At 39.4% G+C, this 19,716-nt stretch overlaps 1 protein-coding gene across 1 annotated transcript in view; it reads left to right on the forward strand.

Annotated features, from left to right (window-relative positions):
- Positions 1–19,716, forward strand: part of LOC149141712 (transmembrane E3 ubiquitin-protein ligase FLY2-like) — a 180,141-nt gene that overhangs the window by 144,501 nt on the left and 15,924 nt on the right. Inside the window, exons 3-5 of the mRNA XM_089451309.1 lie at positions 7,877–8,004; positions 16,279–16,397; positions 16,868–16,928. Of these exons, the coding sequence (XP_089307435.1) occupies positions 7,877–8,004; positions 16,279–16,397; positions 16,868–16,928 (308 nt within the window). The remainder of the gene's footprint in view (positions 1–7,876; positions 8,005–16,278; positions 16,398–16,867; positions 16,929–19,716) is intronic.

Raw genomic sequence — 19,716 nt, forward strand, 5'->3', positions numbered from 1 at the left:
AATTCCAACATGGTATCAGAGCATGGTTGCAGATCATAGGATAACTGAAGGCATTAGATGGCAGAGCAGCAAAATTAGATTCAGTTGTCTCGAGTGACAGAGTTGATCTGTGCAGAAGGCGACAGAGGAAGGAGTGACACGGAGAGACTGCGTCATCAGTGTGGGCGAGAGAGAGGTCAGCGTAGAGGTTGTGGGAGGCGGAATCAGGCTCACGCAGAGGCCGAGAGGGTTGATGCAGTTGGCTGAGGGAGCTGATTTGCTAGTGCCGGGGATTGCGCAGAGCCAAGTGGCTCAATCCTTCAGTTACTGGGGCATAGGAGGTTGTGGGTAGTTTGTGGAGTGAAGCTGGTGGGGTACTGTGGTTAGAACAATACCTAACAGGGCAAAGACCAAGGAGGAGGGAGTTGATGTCGAGGTGGGTTTCTAGCTAAGGAATTCGGATCAGTGGTGCAGTTGCACAGACGATCGGAGTGGGGCAACTTGATGTTGGCAGAGGGATTTCCAGAAGGGAAATCGAGACTCAGAGGGAGTCAAACCGAGAACTTCCAGACAAGAAGTTGAGAGACTTGAAGGAGTTGAAAGAACAACAGCATAATGGCCGTGAATGGACTGAGAGATCAGGATAGGTTGGACGGAGCATCCAACTTCATGGTCTGGAAGGCTAGGATCTTGTCCATTCTAGACAGATATCGCATCAAGGACTTCGCCTTGAAAACAATAGCGATCCTAGTTGACCCAGTTGAAAATGAGAAGTACGAGGAGGCAATGGCTAGGGCGAAGTGCATCATCCTTGATGGGGTCAAGGATCATGTGGTGCCGCATATTGCCGAAAAGGATACGACAAATGAGATGTGGGAGGCCCTGAAGAAATTGTACCAACATACTTCTGTGTAGAGGAAGATGTTACTTGAAAATCAGCTGCAGTCATACCAAATGTAGAAGGGAGAGCAGATAGATGTCTTCCTCTGTCGATTGAAGGAGATCTGTGACCAGCTAACTTCCATAAGGGCCACGTCGGATCAGGAACTGATGGTGAGGACCGCATTGAACGTGGTCTCAAAGGATTGGGAGGTATTTGTCTAGAGCATACTAGGGAGGACGAGCCTTTCGGATTGGGAGGAACTATGGGTGGATCTTTGTCAAGAAGAGATCAGACGGGTGACCAAGTCGGGGAATAGCGGCAAAGGGGTCAGAATCAAGGAGGAAGAAGAGGATACGACTCTAGCATCTGCAGGGAAGCAGGAGAAGAGAAAGAAGAAGGACCTCTCCAAGGTCAAGTGCTTCCATTGTGGGGAATTGGGTCATTTTGCGAACGAGTGTCCCAGGAAGAAGAGTAAGGGAGAGACTTCTGAGACCAAGGTAGCACCAGCGAGGGCGGAGAAAGAAGTCGAGGAGGATGACGAGTGTGCCATAAGTGCTCATGTGCCACTTGAGAAGAAGTGGGGAGACATCAAGCTGTAGTCAGGAGGACTACAGACAAAGAGGGGCAGGATCCTTGAGGTACCCAACCTCTTGGATTATACCTTGCTATGGGACACCCGAAGAGGAGTAGCTGGACTGGCGGATGTCGATAGAGACGGATGCGGATGGAGCGACAGAGAGTGCTATAGTGCAGGAGTCCCGGGACAACGCGAGGCTAGTAGGTTGCAACAGTGCGAGAGGCACGAGAGTGTCGCACTAGTGCAGGGTGGCACAGAGAGGTGTGCAACGGTGCGAGATGCAGGGAGTTGTTGCAACAGTGTAGAGGTCAGTAGAGGGAGCACTTGATAGCGACAGAGGGAGCTTCAGCATTGGGAGTGTCTCTAGCCTGACAAGGATGTTAGAGTTGGGTGGATCAGTTACTTACTTCTCAGTAATTGAGTTGCAGTGCAGTGGTAGTATGCAATAGCACGATGCAACATGATGAGAGGGGATGCAGTGCAGGGAAGATGGACCAGCAGCAACACGGATGCAGATGGAGCTGCAAGACGGATGCAACAGTGGTAGTGACAGGGCCATGGGCAACAGTACAAGATGCAATAGTGTAGAGGATGTTGGGCGGGAAGGCCTAGCATCAGCATAGGGACCGATGCCGGATAATCAGGGTGATGCTCAGTGTGGAGTATTACTAGAGCACAATCCTCGCTAAGAGGGAGTGTTGATTTGGGGTAGCATTGGATGTGCTCTAGCCATGAAAATTGGTGGAGAGGCTAAAGCACATGAGATCTCCAAGACCCAGAAATGGTTTGGGCAAATTCTAACTGGTTTGGGAGATATTAAAATAATCAATATTTTTAATGGAGTTCCTAAGTCTAAACTTAGGAAAACTAAAATATTAATGGGTATTAATATAAAACTGGGTTAGAAGGTTCCAAAAGTCATGGATCAAGCCAAATCTAATCTTAACTATTGATTAGAGATTTAATCTGGACCGTTGAAGGACCAATAGGAAAAGTATAAGAGGAGGCTTGAGGGTCAGTTGGAGAATACACCAGAGTGATCAATCATTCATTTTGCTAGAGCGAGGTTGCTAAGCAAAGGTGAATCAGTGATAAAAAACGAGGGGTAGTGAATACATTGCATAGAGGCAGAGTTAGTACCAGAGAGACAGCGCAGAGCCTGGAGAGGTTGATGCAAAAGCAGCTAGGTGCTACGCAGAGGCAGTTGGGAGCTGCGCAGAGCCAGGAGAGGCCAACGTGGGTGACATAGAGGGTCTAAGGGCTGACGCAGAGGCTTTAGTAGCTGCGCAGAGGCTGGCAAAGCTGACGCATGGCCAAGAGGCATCGTTGAGAGGATTTTCATGGGATAGATTGGGTGCTGGTGAGCCGGGAAGGGTGACACAGTCCCTATTAGAGTGACACAGAGCAGTGGAAGCTGCAATTGTTGCTGTGGGATCGTTCATCCGGTGATTAATCAACCAGAATATCTGTCTCCGAGGAGAGGTACTACTGTCGAGGGCATTCTTTGTTGGGTGAGCCATTTCTGGCACCCTAGTTGTATTCTGAAAACTGCATAATAATAAAACCCTCTGAATAGCTGCACCGGTTTTCCCGCATTGGGTTTTTCCAGGGACATTGGTCCAAAAATAATGATGTCACTTGTGTGCTTGTTTTCTTTCAGTTGATGATCTGTAGATGTTGATACTGTACTTGTGTTTATTTTTAGTATTTACATGGTAAATAACTTGTTAAGTAATTAAACAAGTAGGAAGAAATAAACTAGATAGTACAGGAAGAATTTCTAACGGGTTAAACTTAGAAATTCCAACAGCACATGCAACACATCTGTAGCACTGGTGCTCTTGCCTGACTCCCTCTGAATGCTGATGGTACCTGTCGCAACTGGAATACATTTGTTTTATTTCCCATCTGTATCTGGAATCCCATCTCCTCCTCCTTATAGTTGGAGAAGTAGTCTCTAACCCTTGTCATATGTGATGATGCTCCACTTTCTATGTACCAGACATTTGTGGACGTGGAGCTAGAGAGGAAAGCTATGAGAGTGAATTCATCTTCCAGTGTGGAAGACAAATCCTCAATGTCCGCTGAAGCTGCAATCTGCTGCCCCTTCTTATCCTTCTCCCCATTCGAACATTGGCTGGCATAGTGACCATAGTGACCGCAACCAAAACATTTGACCTTTGTTAGGTCCTTATTCTTCTCTCCTTTCGAGCCTTGCCCCTTGTTGGAACCCTTTGCTTATCCTTTTCCAGCTAGATCGACATTCTCTTGTTCCTCCATCACCTTCGGTGCCTTGCATTGTGAACACGTGAGTGCCAAATCCCCAAGAACCGGTGACAAGTCCTCTTCGAAGAATGGAGGTGAGATACAGGGCTTGTAATGTGGCATGGAAAGTGCTAAGTAAGGTATAGGAAAATGGAACACACTATCTCAATGATGGCTTTCCAAGTAGTGTCCCTTCTATAACCCAATTTAGGGCCTTAAGGGAGGTCACACTAGACTAGGGTTAAAGATTAACCCCCTGGTAAGGTGAGAGAACAAAATTATGGTCAAGGTCTGTCAATCTTCCAAATCACCCTGTTATCCATACTAAATGCCCAACAGATTCAAGTATAAGCACCTGATTGCAAAATGATCAAAGTACCTTTTGAATAGCAGGCCCACCTTCATCGAGGTGTCAATGCTTGATGGTGAGAAGCACATGGCTGATGCAAATTGCGGGGGCACATGGCATATTATCGTCTAATGGTGGTCTTGCAGGGGCTGCTGGCTCTCTGGCTGACTGGCTGGCTGTCAATTGTAGGAGAAAAATTTCCTCCTATGGGGTTACCCATTTTGGTTGAACAGGTCCAAGAGGTGCTTAATCAAGTATGACACATACAAAGCATGACATGATCAATACAGGGTTGTGCACAAGTTGCAAGTTGGCAATCAGTTGTTGCTACAATCGCTTGAGGAGAGGTTCAGGGCTTCCATTTAAAAAATTGTAATCCATCAAGTATGGTCTATGTCACAGGGTTCGCCGAATTTGAACCTTAAGGTTCGAAATTCGGCGAACCCAAAAAAAAAAATTCAAATTCGTTCAAGTTCGGTGAACTTGATAATCGAACCTCAATGAATTTGAACCTGAAGGCGAACCTAAAGACGAACCTAAAGACGAACCTGAAGGCGAACTTGAAGGCGAATTTTAAATTTTTTTAAAAATGTTTTGCCGTTCGAGTTGTTTTTGTCAGTTGTTTTAAGGTTTATGAGAAAAACAATGGGTAGCACATGGTTTTCTCTTGTTTCGCTTACCGCCACTTAGTTTCCCGTGGTGGCTACTAGTTTGGCTTTATTTACCATGGTTGTTGATAGATGTTCACAAGCCAACTTCAGTTTGAGTGTACTCCCTCTATTGTGCTCAATGTTGTCGTTGGGTGTTGTATTGTCTGCAATTTCCTGAATTCAATTTCTAAATGTTGCTTGTCCCCGTCGCTTGGAGAGTGAAGTGAATAGTGGTCATGATTTTTGGCTCGTCAGTGCTCACTACTACTCATATAGCTTTGTTGATTGATTTTGATTTTTTTATTATTTTATGTCATATATATATATATATGCTGAAAAATATGTATAGTCAAACTTAATGTCAAACCTCATACAAACCTCATTGGAAAATTCGAATTCGAACTGAACTTAATCGTTGTCGAACTCGAATTCGAACCCGAACCATGTGACATAGGGTATGGTTATTAGAGGATTGTGTATTGTTGTTGAAAATGCATTTCAGTTAAACATACCTCCCTATCTAAGACATTCATCCAATTTTTAATATTGAAAACTTTTATGACTCATGAGCCATCTATGTTGGATGTGAAAGTAGAAAGTTTCTCTATACTAGTAGATGAATTGGGACTAGAGAATATGAAATTTCGTCCATGGATGCTATTTTAAGAACAATTAGGAAAGGACAGGAGGTAGAGCTATAAAGATGTTAAATATTGACTGATAAGGGAAAGAACATTAAACTGCGAAATGGCTTACAGAGGATCGATAAGTTTAATGGTTTCTTCCACTGTAGATATAATATGTTGGGGACTAGCATCTCCCACCAAGGTAGATGCGATGAAGGGAAAAACTAGTAGCTATCTTAGCAGCTAATTAATGAAGAAACTAAACTAGTAGCTATCTTAGCAGCTAATTAATGAAGAAACTATGTTAAATGTCGTCTTGTATTTTCTCACTTCTGTACATTGTGCTTTCGGTTCAAACCTAAGTTGTCACATTTGGGCTTCTTTTTCCCAGCTGTCGCATTTTATTCTCATGTCTTTTGAGGTGTTTTGTTCCTCCTAGCTGTTGGTTTTCTTTCCCATTGGTGTACAGAGTGGCTTTATGTTCAAATTTAGCATGGAGGACAATACATATGTTTGGAGAAAGTTTGGTGTTTCTGACTATTTGGTGATTGAAAAGAAGGCATTACTGAGGACTGATTCAATAATGAAATTAGTTTGGTTTTCTCATTCTAAATGTGAGTTTCTTGTTTTCTGCTTGTAAGAATGTAGTTTGAATTCTTCATTTTCAAAATTAAATCTGGCTAGTCATGCAATAGCATACTTCTCTATTATTACATAATTCAAACTAATTGTGCAAATAATGAATACTTAATAGCAGTCATTGATTCTCATCTGATTGTCTTTTGTACATTTTGACCAAAGCTTAAAGCAAATCATGTACATCTTTCAATCAGAATAGAAATTCAACCAAATTTCTCAAACTTGACACTTTGAATGAAAATGGATGTTTTCCAATGGCTGGAAGTGGTCACCTGCCTTGATAATGGTCATTGCTCAGTCAATAGCTGTTGACCATATAGTATGCGGTCAAGAATTGTTGACCCCACAGCTCGAGGCAACTATTTGGAAAATAAACATTTTCTAAATGTCTAATCTTTTACCCACACTGGCAATTTCAGATGTTCCTTTCTGGGAACCATTTTACTTTATTTTTGCTGGAATTGCTTGTAGACACTTATATTCAAATGTTAACTTGTTTTCTGAACAGTTTTCAATAATAATGTTTTTAACCAAATATTACTGTCAAATCAGTTGTCCAATTTTCCGATTTTGGTAGCTATGGCTACGGTAGGGTTCCAGCATGTAAAATAAAGTTACATTTTGTATGGAAGTCATAGCTGCTTGATCTATATCTACTTCTTTAAAGTTTTGGTGAGGTTCCAAAGTGCAGTGCCTAGCTGGGCATGTGCAAAAGAGTGAGACTATATAAAAAATAGTTTCACTGTCTACAAAAAATCTCATAATTGGCAGCAAATTCTCCAACATTCCATGTGAAATTCTAGCAAGTGATAGGTCTTTCTGACATAATATGTGTCAGTACGATTGTGTCAGCTTTAGTAAATGCCTCTTAACATATCAACTTTAGGCTGGTAAGCATGTCATTGACGACCCTGTGATTGTAACTTTCTAAATACTACTTCAGGTAGTAACTGACTAGTACCTATTTTTTAATTGTGAATAGTAACTGGTGCTTGTGGTGAGGTAATTCTGTAAAAGGAGATGAGACCAACAGATAACATCCAATTGTGCAAAATAGTTGAAAAGAATGGATCTCATATGACTTGGTTAGATTCTTTTAATGCTTTGCCTTTTTTCCTTGAAGCCTTACTTTGAAGGGTAGTCTATAATGTTTCTAGGAAGGTATCTAAGATCATATTAAAGTTTTATTTCTTTCTCGAAGGTTTCTACTGGTCATGTATATTTTATTTTCCAGTTTCAATCAACATGAATGTCTACACATCTGGGAATGTTGTTGAGCTGTTTAAGATGCAGAATGCTAGGCTTGGAAAACATTCCTCTAGGGTCCATTACATGCTACTATTAATGCAGCAGTTGGAGTTGCTAAGATTATGCACATGGCTTAATCTATGTTTAGTATTGGGATTGCTTCTTTTTTTTGACTGGTTTCTTCTTATCCTGATTCAGCAAGTTTGCTGTTTGCCAATCTGGGAGAGTTTAGAAAGTACTGTAGTGAGGATTGCTTTTTTTTTTTTCTTGGAGAAAGAACGTTTTTATAATTAACACACGTATCGTTGCTGGGACTGCATGGTATTGAAGTGGAATACAAGCTGAGTGGCCTTGCCAATAATATAAAAAACAATAACTGACCAAAAAACTAAACAAAATCCAGTTCTGATTGCATATTGAGATAAACTAAAACAATCTTGCATGCATCAGTAGTGGAGTTTCACATAAACATTTTTTATTTCTTTGCAAAAGGTTATCTTTTAGAGTTCTTTTGGTCTAGCATGTCTAAATGCTAATAGTTTATTTACTTTTTTTTCTGTTATTTAAGACTTTCAGCTCTACGCATAAATATTTTAGGAGATGAACGTTATTGCTTTTTATATTCTTTCATGCATAACAAAAGAGGAAATCTTTTTGCAGGAACATGGGAATTCCAAGAAACAAAAAACAGTTCCTCCAGACTGCCAGATTTCAGGAAATCTAATGGACAGTCCGTTTTTGAGTTAGTAAGCTCTCCTACGAAAATATCTGGTGTACATTATGTACAAGTAAGCTATACGCCTATCTTTGAATTCCATCAAAAGAATTCTGTCAAGTATTTAAAACAAACTTTTACAGAACTCTCTCAAGTATTTCAAACAAACTTTTACAGAATTCTTTTGGAGGGTGGTGATTGTTCTTTCTTATTCATGTTCTTGGATATCATTTACCATTACATATCTCCTTAATATGAATCTGCATGATATGATACATGCGTGACAATTCATTACTTGCCAAGTAGATATAAGTTGAATGAATGAGGTTGATAGTTTCCCATCACTTCTGTTTCTTACATAATTTCAATAGCCGATATTCTTATAAAATTTCCCTTTAAAAGCAATTAAATTCTTTCAAAGCTTATATATTAGAGCTGTCCTGAAGCTTTGCAGAACAAACAGATATACTAGGTTTGCGATAAACATGTCGAAGTTGTTTGTAATTTGAAGGTCAAGTAGAAGATGTTTCAGTTATATGTACATATATTGAAAAAAAGAAACTGGATATAATGCAAAATAATACAAACAACACAATTGATAGATACAAGCACAAAAATATAAAATAAAAGGAAAGTTAGTTATCGCAGGCATGGCCCGCTGATATGTGCCTGTATTTTGCCTGTCAGGACTCAGGATATGCTTTATGTGGAATGTGCAACAGTTAGATATTTCTACCTTTTCGGGTTCATTGAGAGTTATTGTCGACCATAATGGGGTTGCGGGTGGGAGGGGGTTGGTCACCTAGGGTTCTAGGAAGGATTGAAAGGACAAATTCAATATCGGATTCAATGTGAAAGCATTTGGTATTTCTAACCTTCAGACTTTTTCTTGCCTCCGTGCTCTTTCCCTTTTCATGCAAAGACCCCTATTTACATTATTACTTAAGTTGCATGAAATGCCAAAACGACTGGAAGTTTCTGAAATGGGTACGGCTAGAAACACGACCCCCCAAAAATGGAAATGTCGGCTGAAACATTAGGAAAAATGTCATATGTATATATGTATGTATGTGTGTATGTATGTATGTATTTTTTTTACAAATAAGTTAATAACGCATTATCTTGCAAGAGAAAAAAGAATGAGACACATAAATGACATTTTAGAAGGAAAACCCAGTCCATATTAACTCTCATAGATGATTACATGATTCGAAATCCAAAATTATCCTTTATAGATGAGGCTGTACATCCAAGATTTGAAAATCAGCCTTTATACATCAGGCTTTACATCCAAAATCAGCCTTTGTGCATGGCCATATGTGCTGAAAATGAAATAATATATGATCTAATGATAAGTACAATTACATATCTTATAATCCTCATCCTCATCTTCATTAACAAAAATAGAACAAGGTGCTTTTTTAGCAGAATTAGAGCATGGATTGATTAGAGATAAATTAGTTTGTGGAGTGATTAGAGATAAAATTTCGTGGTTGATTAAATCTTTTTTGGTCATAGGAGGGGCCCACATCCTTCTTGGGTGCTTGAGTTAGCTCGCAGAAGCAAAAAAGTCATGGAAAAGGGGTAGAATTGGGTAGAAATGAGGCAGATTTGGGCCAAAACACTGCTGAAATGTTTCGGCGACGTTTCCAAATTAGGAAATAACACTGGCGTTTCGGGGTGTTTCGTGTACGAGTATGCCAACTCGAGGGTCGTTTCCTGCAATATAGATTATTATTGTTTATTCCTTCATAATTGAAAGAGAGTGTAACAAATTACTCAACCCTTGACTTCAATATTTAATCTTTTAATAGAATTGCATTGGGAGATCGATTGACAAGTGACATAATTTCCACCCAATCATAGGTGTCCTACTTGAATGTTGCCCCCAAGTTGGGCAATGATATGATAAAGGAGACAAGCATAGGAGGACCTATTGCACAAATCACCAACAATTTTAGCTAGCAGGTCCAAGTCGAAACAAGACAAGATACATTCAGTTCGAGTACAATGTGGGAGTGCAAAAGCAACTCCTAGAAAATGCCAAAGCTAAATCTAGGGTAAAATGAAGTACAAGAGAATACAACAATAGGACAACCTCATAAACATGTATGTAACTAGATCAAAGGCCCCAGTGATGTAGAATACTAAGTGAACAAGTCTGGGGATTGTTGAGAAATCTAGGGGCAACTAGATAGATGATTTCTCTTTCTTGATAATTGCTTGTGATATATTTTTACTTAGATTATTCTTCATTTTGATTATTATTGCGTTGTCTTCATCAAACAACTACCAAACCATAAAGAACAATAATGACAAAAGACACAAGATATAGGCGATCAACCAGGGCCAAAACCTCTCCAACTTGAGAGGAAAACCCACTAGAATTCTTTTCCTTCTTATAGATTTTCAATTGACAAATTCCAAGACCTTTGACCCTTGAACAAGACCCTCCAAGACCAAGTCAAACCTTGCTTCTAGCAACTTATGTAAAAATTGACTTCTAGTATCTTCTTCTATAATTTTGACTTTCCCAGAAGATTCTTCTGCAACTTCGACCATCCCAACAGATTCTTTTGCAACTTCGACCTGCTTAGCAGATCGTTCTGCAAAAACCCTAACCCTTGCACGCGTGAGAAATGCTGGTGTATTCTTGCTCCTTTCTTTTTCTCTTGGGTGGATTCTCTCTCCTAGAGAATTCGACTTTCAAAAAGCTTTACTTGATGACCTAACTTCACTTTTGCAATTCAACTTCTTCTGCTGCAATAGGAGCCCTAATTTCTTTGCACATGTGGAGAGTATTAGCCCAAAAACAATCCCAAAAACTCGACTTTCTCTTCCTTCTTTGTCCTCTTCTTCTTCGCTTTCCTTTTGGGTCGAATTGCTCCTTGTAGGCTGACTTGTCCATGACTGTAGGCTAACTTGAATATTGCATCATGACGAGGTCTTGGAGGGTCTTTTGACTCAAATAAAATTTCTTTTTACAATATGTAACATGCCCAAATGGGTCTTCAATACATGACAATAATTTTCTTGACTTGTAGACTCAATGACAAGCCCTAGAAGCTCTCAATGGGAGCTTGACCTATAAAATAAATTTTCTTGAGCATGAAACCCATGCCTCAAGAATAACAACAATAAATTTATTTTTCTCATTACATTAAATACATAAAATCATGATTACATATGTCATTATGAAGACCGCACCTAGTTACATATTTCAGCAGGGATGGAGGTTGATGATGTCAAGAATGCTTGACTTTGATAGCTAACGGTAAGGGGGTGGCAATGGTGCTGGCTTGCTATCAGAGTCCACTAAATCCGACGAGGTGTCTAGCTGCACGATCCTACGGGGGATGTAGGAGTGATGAATACTCCTAGCATCCTTGGCTGAAGGAAATAAGATCTGGACAAGTCTCTGGCTGCTCCATTGGGGCTAGGGAGGAGTTTGTTGGGGGTGGGGCACCCTACTTGTGAACCGTTTGGAACCAATCCCTCTATCGCTCTGGGTGTGAGTGAACTAATGTGTTGTTTGACACCTCTGCAACAGTCTCGGGGATACTAGTTGGCCTCCCAAAGGGGGGTTGAGGGGAGACCTGAGGTCTCATTGTTATACTATCTAAAATACTTTGGAACTCTGCTCGTCGCTTGTTTCTTCAATTAGCAGGATCAACCTGGAGGTATGATGTGATCGTCCGAATTGCCCCCTAGTGAGGCGGGGTATGTAGGATTTGAGATCTATATCGGAATATCTCCCTCATGAAGAGGGCTACACATCTCTCGTTAGGATACTAGAAGAAGGTAGAGAGGGATCCTCCTAAATCTCTATAGAGGCAGTGGTAGTGCCCTCTGATCTTGTAGTATAGGGGGCACTAAAAGTGAGGTGCTGCTTTGTCTTTGGCTCCTGAAGGTGACACATCTGGCAGATCCTATCAAATCTTGGTATATGGTGGTCAGTCTCCACTCAGAGTCGATGAGAACCAGCATGAAGTTGGCCCAAAGGGACCCCGAGTGAGTGCATCCAATGTCTATGCGTGTATGGGGGTGGATGGTGATGCCATGGAGCCTGTATGTGACATACTGAGTGTGCAAGTGAGTTGCATGCATGCAGATGTGTTGCTTGTGACATGCGTGAGATGTGCATGTAAATCAAGCTAAATTTATGACTTGTACTTAAGTTAAAGTAAATAAATCTAAATATAGGAAAGTTAACTAAAGTCAAGTCACTTATTTTCAGTTAACTTGATGAGCTAATTTTGGCCGTCAATCTTAGCTAAGGAAAGTTGTAAATTGAGCCTAAGTGTTGAGGCTAAGACACAACAACACAAGATTGAGAGAGGCTTCTTAGTGAACATGCGGTGGGTCCGAGAGAGTGTAGAGAGGCTGGTGATCAATTTTGTAATCTGTATTTTCTCAATTGGGCCATTATCCAAAGATGGGAACCTAAGTATGTTCTATGATTAATTTATTAATGAAGAACTGTTGATTGGGAAAAATCTGTTTATGTGTATGATTCAAATCATTTTTTTTTGCTTTTGCCATATTTTTTGTGTTAGGAGTCTGGCTGTGTTTTTGTTCAGTCAATATTTGCTGGGAACCAAATACCAGGTGTTGGGTTCTATAAATTCTAACACAAGATAGTTGTGTAGATCCTCCAAGCACATCTAAAAGATATTGCATTTAGCTTCAAGTGATTTCTCCCGAAGCCAATATTTCCAAGTGAAAGAGTGAGCAAATCATTATCTAGATTTTAGCTCAACTCTATTGTACAATAAAATATTATTTTCCTTATTTTATTCATAGAATATACTAATTACAAGCTTCAAGATGAATGTGATGCCGCATGCCATCTTCCTCAATCTTCCAGCTCATGCAAAGGTGTAGTGCAAGTGCCATTTATCCTTCTCATGAGCAAGTGTGCTGCTGAAGAAATAACAACCTCCAAAAACAATATCTATAAAATTCCGAGTCAAAGAGATAGGGGGCATCTCCAAAATAATGCATGGATGCCATGTGTACAACTCTCATGAAGGTGCTCTCTAACATAAATATGCAAGTTCCAAGTGTAATGTTTCGAGTTCTTCTTCTAGAAACCCTTTTGACCAAGAACTAATGAATTATCTCCTTTAGCAAGTGCGCCCTTGGTAATTGTACTTTGTGGACCTCTTCAAATAGAATAAAGCATTAAAATATCTCTTTGACAAGTGCACCCTAGGAAAGAGTGCATTATGTCCATATTAGAACCACCATCATAATAAAATATTGATGTGTGAATTAACCCGTGAAGAGAAATAATGGTGTGCCCTTTATAATTTTGCATTTTGACCATGTCAGTTATTAAGAAACTACCATAAGAAGTCTTTCCAAGATATTTGCACATGTGGCCACATCAAAATCATTTCATCTCAATGTGCAAGTGGACCTCGTTTTGCCAAGTCAAACCATCTACTAGTCACTTTCAAATGTGTGCAAGGTGTGAACAAGCTCATGTAAAGTGTTGTGGGACCTCATAGTGGAGTGCACCACTTAATGGCCTAGGGGAGTGTGCACGTGTGAATGGATGAGTGGATGAGGCGATTGATTAATGGGTGGTTAAACCCCTAAGGTGCATGATAGTAAAACCTCTAGTCATCTCAATGCTTAAGAAATTCCACAAAACTTGTGCTAGAGGATAGAGATGTGAAATGAATAGGTTAGCATGTGTGAATAGGGCTAGGATGAGGCTCAATGAATTAAGATTTTAAGTTTTTAGTGGGCTGCCACAACATGTGTGCAAAGGGGGGGGGGTGCTTAGTCTCATATGTGTACCACATAGACATATGGAAAGAAGAAGAAAGAAATTATTTTAACGTCCACAAGGCTAAAGATAGCCTATGGGACAGATTGCTTCTTCATTTGCTTGATGTATTCGGTCCTTTTTATGTGAAGCTTCAAAATAAATGCTCCCAGCTTCTTGACAAACCCCTCGCTAAATAGATTATCCCAGGAGCTAGATGCCAACATATCTGCATAACTTTCCTTGCTATCTTTGAAGGCCTCACATTCTAAAATGAAATGTTTTTCTGTTTCCACTTTTCCGAAAGAACAAAAAATGCATACTCTTTCCTCCCACACTTCTTTTGGCCTTTTCCAGTGCCCTGTTTCACAACGGAGTTGATGAGAATTAGTCCTTAACTGAGCAATAAGAATTTTGGCTCTCCAAGAGATATTGGCCTCTATGTATGCTTTTGGTTGATGACTATGAGTGGGATTAAACACTTCAATATAGTAATTTTTCTTTCTTCCTAGCTCCTTATCCCAAGTACGTTTGTGGAACTTTTCCATAACAAAAGCTTTTATCTCTTTGTTGTTTATGGGACACGCGTTCAAGCAAATACCCCATTTACTAAACCATTTGTTATTTTGTTGCATCCAAGTTTTTTTGCTCTTGCACAATCTATCATTAAAGATAGCCCTAGGCCATCTACCCTCTTCCATTTGCTCATTTTTTTTTTAAATACCTTATGATTCGCACCATAGCAATTGCTTCAATAGGAGCAGTCCCTGCTTCACTTAACAAGATATCATAAGGAACTGCACTTTTAATCTTAAATTTGTTTGTAATCAAACGCTTCTGAATTTTCTCAATTTGTCTCCACTGCATGTGAGATGTACTGCTAGCCCACAGTTCACAACCATAGAGAATCACCGGAATCACTAGAAGCCCAAAAAGAGTTTGAGTGGTTTTCCAGTCCCATAACTTTGCCTCTCTACACCTATTTTGAAAAGCATAAAATGCTTTCCAACCCCCAAAGTTCTTTTCTTTCTACAACCATTCCAGCTTAGATTTTTGTTGAAGTCAATTCTGAGGTATTTGTAATCTGCAACTTCTTCTAGAATGTTGCCTTCAAAGTAGAACTTATGCTGGTTATGTTTTCTTTTTCTTAGAGAAAACCACTACTTTCGTTTTGTTGATATTGACTTGCATCCCCACCCTTCTACAAAAATGCTCAAGGGATAGTAAGTGCTCTTGCAAACCAAGAGCCGATTTAGCAATTAGAATAAGGTCATCTACATACAAAAGAAGCCTTATAACAAACTTGCCCAAATAGATACCATCAACCCTTGCGAATTTAACCACTCCTCAAGCTTGTCGATATATAGACCAAAAAGGGTTGTATTTCCTAGTTATAAATTAGCAATGGAACTTAGGCAATGAGCCTTAATGAAGAATTATATCATTGAAGTATTAACAGGCCAATAATTAAGTAGTCAACCTAAGGTTTTAGGATTTAATTAAAATATCCTAAACCAATTAGGTATGTTCACATTGGAAAAATTGAATATATGACAAATGAGGGGTTAATATGGTATAAAACTTGGAGAATTATAAGTTAAAAGTGTCATGCCTCTCCTAGGAGATGGAAATTAAGTGAAATGCAAGTGGAATATGGATTTTACTTGGGTAAAGATAGAGATGTGATGTGGTACATAAACTACTTGGGTAAGATGATGAAGTGAAATGGAAATGTAAGGGTGAAGTGGGTTCCACCAAGGCAAAAGGTGAAGCTATGCGTGCGACAAACGAATTACCTAGGTTAAATTATGGAAGTGTTACAAATGATACTAGGAAAACATTAGGCAAGTACACCACGATTCAAGACGACACTCACAATTAAAATTTAAGACAATGAACTAACCATGTAACACAAAGTGAAAGTGACTAGAACATGACTAGGTGACCTTTGTCCATGATGCACAACTGAAGCTGCTTCTGCCAACATTCCAACCTTTGGAAGGCTAGAAACATCATGCCATCCTGCAAAAATCTAAATCATATGAATAAAATCACATGTATTCCTCATGCAATGTAGGTGGTAACAAGATGACTTGTGCTAGCCTATTTGCTGTGTTGAATGACATTGGTATGGTCTTGTCCATGGCTGTGTCCAAACTCCAAGCAAATGGCATGCTCACGGACCCTTGATTTGTGCATCAAAGGACAACTGGTGAGGAACAAAAGGAATCACAGGAGCTTTCGTATGGCGGACGTATTCCCAATGCTACTTTCTAGACCTTTCCTTCTACACTTGCTGCCAACTTTTCTAGATTTCAAGATTCTCCATCTGATTTTAGCAGGATTGACAAACTTATTTCATGTTACATAAGGAAATTTCAAAGCAAAGAAATTCTGTTTGAGTTTCATCAATTAAGGAGACTGCATAATACAATTTTACAATTGCTTAGTCTTTTTGCTTATTTTAAGGTTTATATTTGATCTTTTAAGAAACTATATCTTGGTTGTCTTAGGTTGATATTGTCTTAGGCTCTATGTTTAGGACACTTATTTTTGGCATTTTGTTGGTAGGGGGCCATTGTTTTCAGGGATGGTTCTTATGCTGATGAACGCGATACTCAGATAATCCAAGTGCGCATGGAAGGAGTATATATATGGCCCTTCAGACAACTTCGGATGGTGGCCAACAGGTGTTTATGACTCATGAATTAATTATGTGACTATATATCACTCTTTTCTATTACAGAGAAATATTGGATAAATGAATAACCACCTTGAACGTGATGAACATGCAACTGATTTTATCTAGCTGCTGGTTAGTGAATATTATCATATGCATGTGTGAATTTGTCCAAATAATTCCTATTATGTAGTATTTTCTTTGTGGTTTAAAGTCCAATTTCTCTGATTGATCATCTTTATTTTTGTGTCAATTGGATGTTTATTAAGTTGATTTGCATTCTCTAGGCTGGAATGATAGTGATTAAAATTGGTAAGATATTGATTTGTTTGTCACTTACATTTCATCATCTGGTGTTTTCATGAATATGCTTCTCTTTGTTTTGCTTATATTTAAAACTGCAGCTGCAGTCTTGACAATGAATTATCTGTTTTGAAATGTAGTTTTGCATTTTGAGTATACCGAAATTTTCTTTTGCAGTGGAACAGATGGAGAACACAACCAAGAAGAAGATTTCATTTTATCCAATCCATACCATTTGGTAAATTCTCTAATGTTGCCCCTTATATGTTGTTTTTGCATCTTACATTTTTGCCACATGAATAAGTTCATTGTGTGTTATGAATGTCTGATATGCTTGGTTTAAAAATTTTCGCCTTTTTATGCCAGTTTTTTAAGTCATTGATTCGCTATTGTTATATTAGTTGAAAGCAATCTTTTGGAAATGGAATGGATTGTGTTCCTCCAATACTGAGGTTTACTGTTGGTTCCACATACGGACTGCCACATGCCAACAATAATTCAGTAACCTGGGCTTTCCAAACTGTCCAAGCCTGTCTGTTGTTCATCCAGTTGATTCATTGCTCTGTTACCAGGCTCACAAGTGAAACTCAGCTACAGGCTCATGAGTCAAACTTGGATACTTGCAAGTTTGACTTTGCTTGGGAGCAAAATGAGTATGAGTTACTAATCTGTTAGGAATCAAGTGTTGGGTGCTAGGTTTGCAAGAAAATATAACAACAATGAGATCAACAACCACTTTCACCTTTGTGGCCTCTCTCTTGCTATTTAGTGGTGGATGTTATCCCCACAAGGGAGGCTTCTTGGGGAAGGCTTAGAGGATAGATCACCTAGAGATCCTAAACCAAATGATTCTCTAAGGGACTTGCAGATAAATTGCCCATATAAGATATCTTCAATAAAGGAGGGTTTAAAGGTGGTAAGAGTCTAATGGTTATGGGAGAAGGTATTACAAAACTTTGAGGGCCAAGATAAGAGTTACAAGTGTTCAACTACAATTTCCACCAACCCCATTAAACTTGATGAAAGCTGTTATAAGCTAGGGTTTTTATATTATGCAGATTTACGGCATGCAGAAACATATATCAGCAAAGAGATAGCCTATAAGTGATGAGATCAATAAAGGATTGAAGAATACCGAAGATGTAAGCAAGGGATAGGTTAACTTCAGGTTTTTAGAGGTTAAAAATGCATAGAACAACAACAAAAACACTAGACGTTAGCCCTAATTTTGGGGTGAAAACATGCAATAAATGCTAGATTTTGCTTTACAAGTATTAATAAATGCACTTTACACTTGTAGAATGATAACATATAGAAATAAAATTGCTATTAAATGCAAATTTATGCCATACCCTGACCCTAGTTACCAAAAAATAAAAGATAGAATTTTTGAAAGGTGTTCCCACTGCTAGACCAATGCCTCTATTCAATTGGGTAATGAAGTCAAAGAGGGTGAGGTCAATGATAGAAGGACTTGGATGAAGAGGGTGGAAGACTAAATAGCTTCTCTTAGGAATCCTAGCAACTTCATTTAGTAGGAGATTTAAGATCAATGGATGCATACAACAAGTTCCTTTGATGGATTCTTGAATTACAAATTTTGAATTACATATATATATATATATAGAGAGAGAGAGAGAGATCTTGCACTTTTTAATATGGCACAATAGAAACCCCAATTTCAAAAAATTGCGTGCAAAATGAAAAAAAAATGACAATAAACTTACGCCATTCAATCAAGAATCCCTTCATCAATCCGCAGGTAGTCTCTCCATGCAAAAATATCCCTCCCAAGAGAATTCACTCCATTCATCCATAGCGACCAAGAGAAAAAGAGAAGAATACTATTGTGCGCTCGCTCAAGAGAGAAGAGAGGAGAGTGTGTGATGACAAACAAGTGAAAGTGACCTTCCTCTATTTATATGAGGGAAACCAAGTTACTTTTCACTAATTTACATCAAAAGCCCTAATTTTTTTTGGGAGTGTTCAACTAGGCCTAAAGGTCAGCAGCTGACCTTAAAATAGCTCTACAAAATGATATAAGTTAAGACATAAGAAATGTGTCATAAATTCTCCACACTTGTGGGTGGAAAGCTCTCCAAGATGACACCATCATCAAAAAATGGGCATCTCCAGTAATCAAGTGACAAAGTGGATCCAAGAGTGCTCCTTACTCCAAGGGACATTGTCAAAGTGCATGGGTACATCTTCAAGTAACATCTCCTCTACCATGACGCCATCATCAAGTATGCTCATGTCACCTTTCTTGGGCATGCATGGGTGATGTGGTAGCCCTATGATTAGACATTGGCATCAAGGCATGGTGTGCTAGCCCTCCCAAACCATCTCAATGATCTCCATCATCATCTGGGTTCTGGAACAGATCAACATCCATCAAACAAGTACATGGCTGGCTTGGGGGCGTCCTAGGTCCATCTAGGCATATCATCAATCAAACCAACACCTGGCTTCTTGACTCACTACTTCAGCATCTGGATGTGTATTAAGGAATATATAATCATGTGGAGGCTCCTGTAACCCCAACGTTCATCTTAGGAGGGCAACATAAGGGCTGCATAGTCATATGTGCTCTCAAACTGGGCTAGATGTCCTCCTTAAGGTGTGGAGAGGTGTCAAGCCATCCCTAAAAGGATCTCTGCTACTTGTGTGTTGAACCACCTAAAACATACCCTCAAAATCAAGTGAGATCAACATCATTAGGGACAAAAACCATTGGTGTATCACAATGGACCATATTCAATGTTAGGGACACAAAAATTGTTCACACAAACCCTGCGTTCAAAATTTCAAATGTCTTTCTAGCTCAGGATTTGTAGGCAAGTTATCACACTTATGTTAGGGACGATTATGCAATTATCCCTATTAGCTGCTTCCATCCCCTAAGGGGAAGGATATTTGATAGGTAAACCCATCAGTCCATAGATGCATGTGATTAATGTGGTCATGGAATGGGAGGTACTTCAAGGAAGATGACCTTGGCCATTGTACCATCTGAAGGGGATCCA

The sequence above is a fragment of the Pinus tabuliformis genome, chromosome X (assembly GCF_031772625.1).
Source record: "Pinus tabuliformis cultivar Carrire ecotype Pingquan chromosome X, CPIR1, whole genome shotgun sequence".
NCBI classification, from domain to species: domain Eukaryota; kingdom Viridiplantae; phylum Streptophyta; class Pinopsida; order Pinales; family Pinaceae; genus Pinus; species Pinus tabuliformis.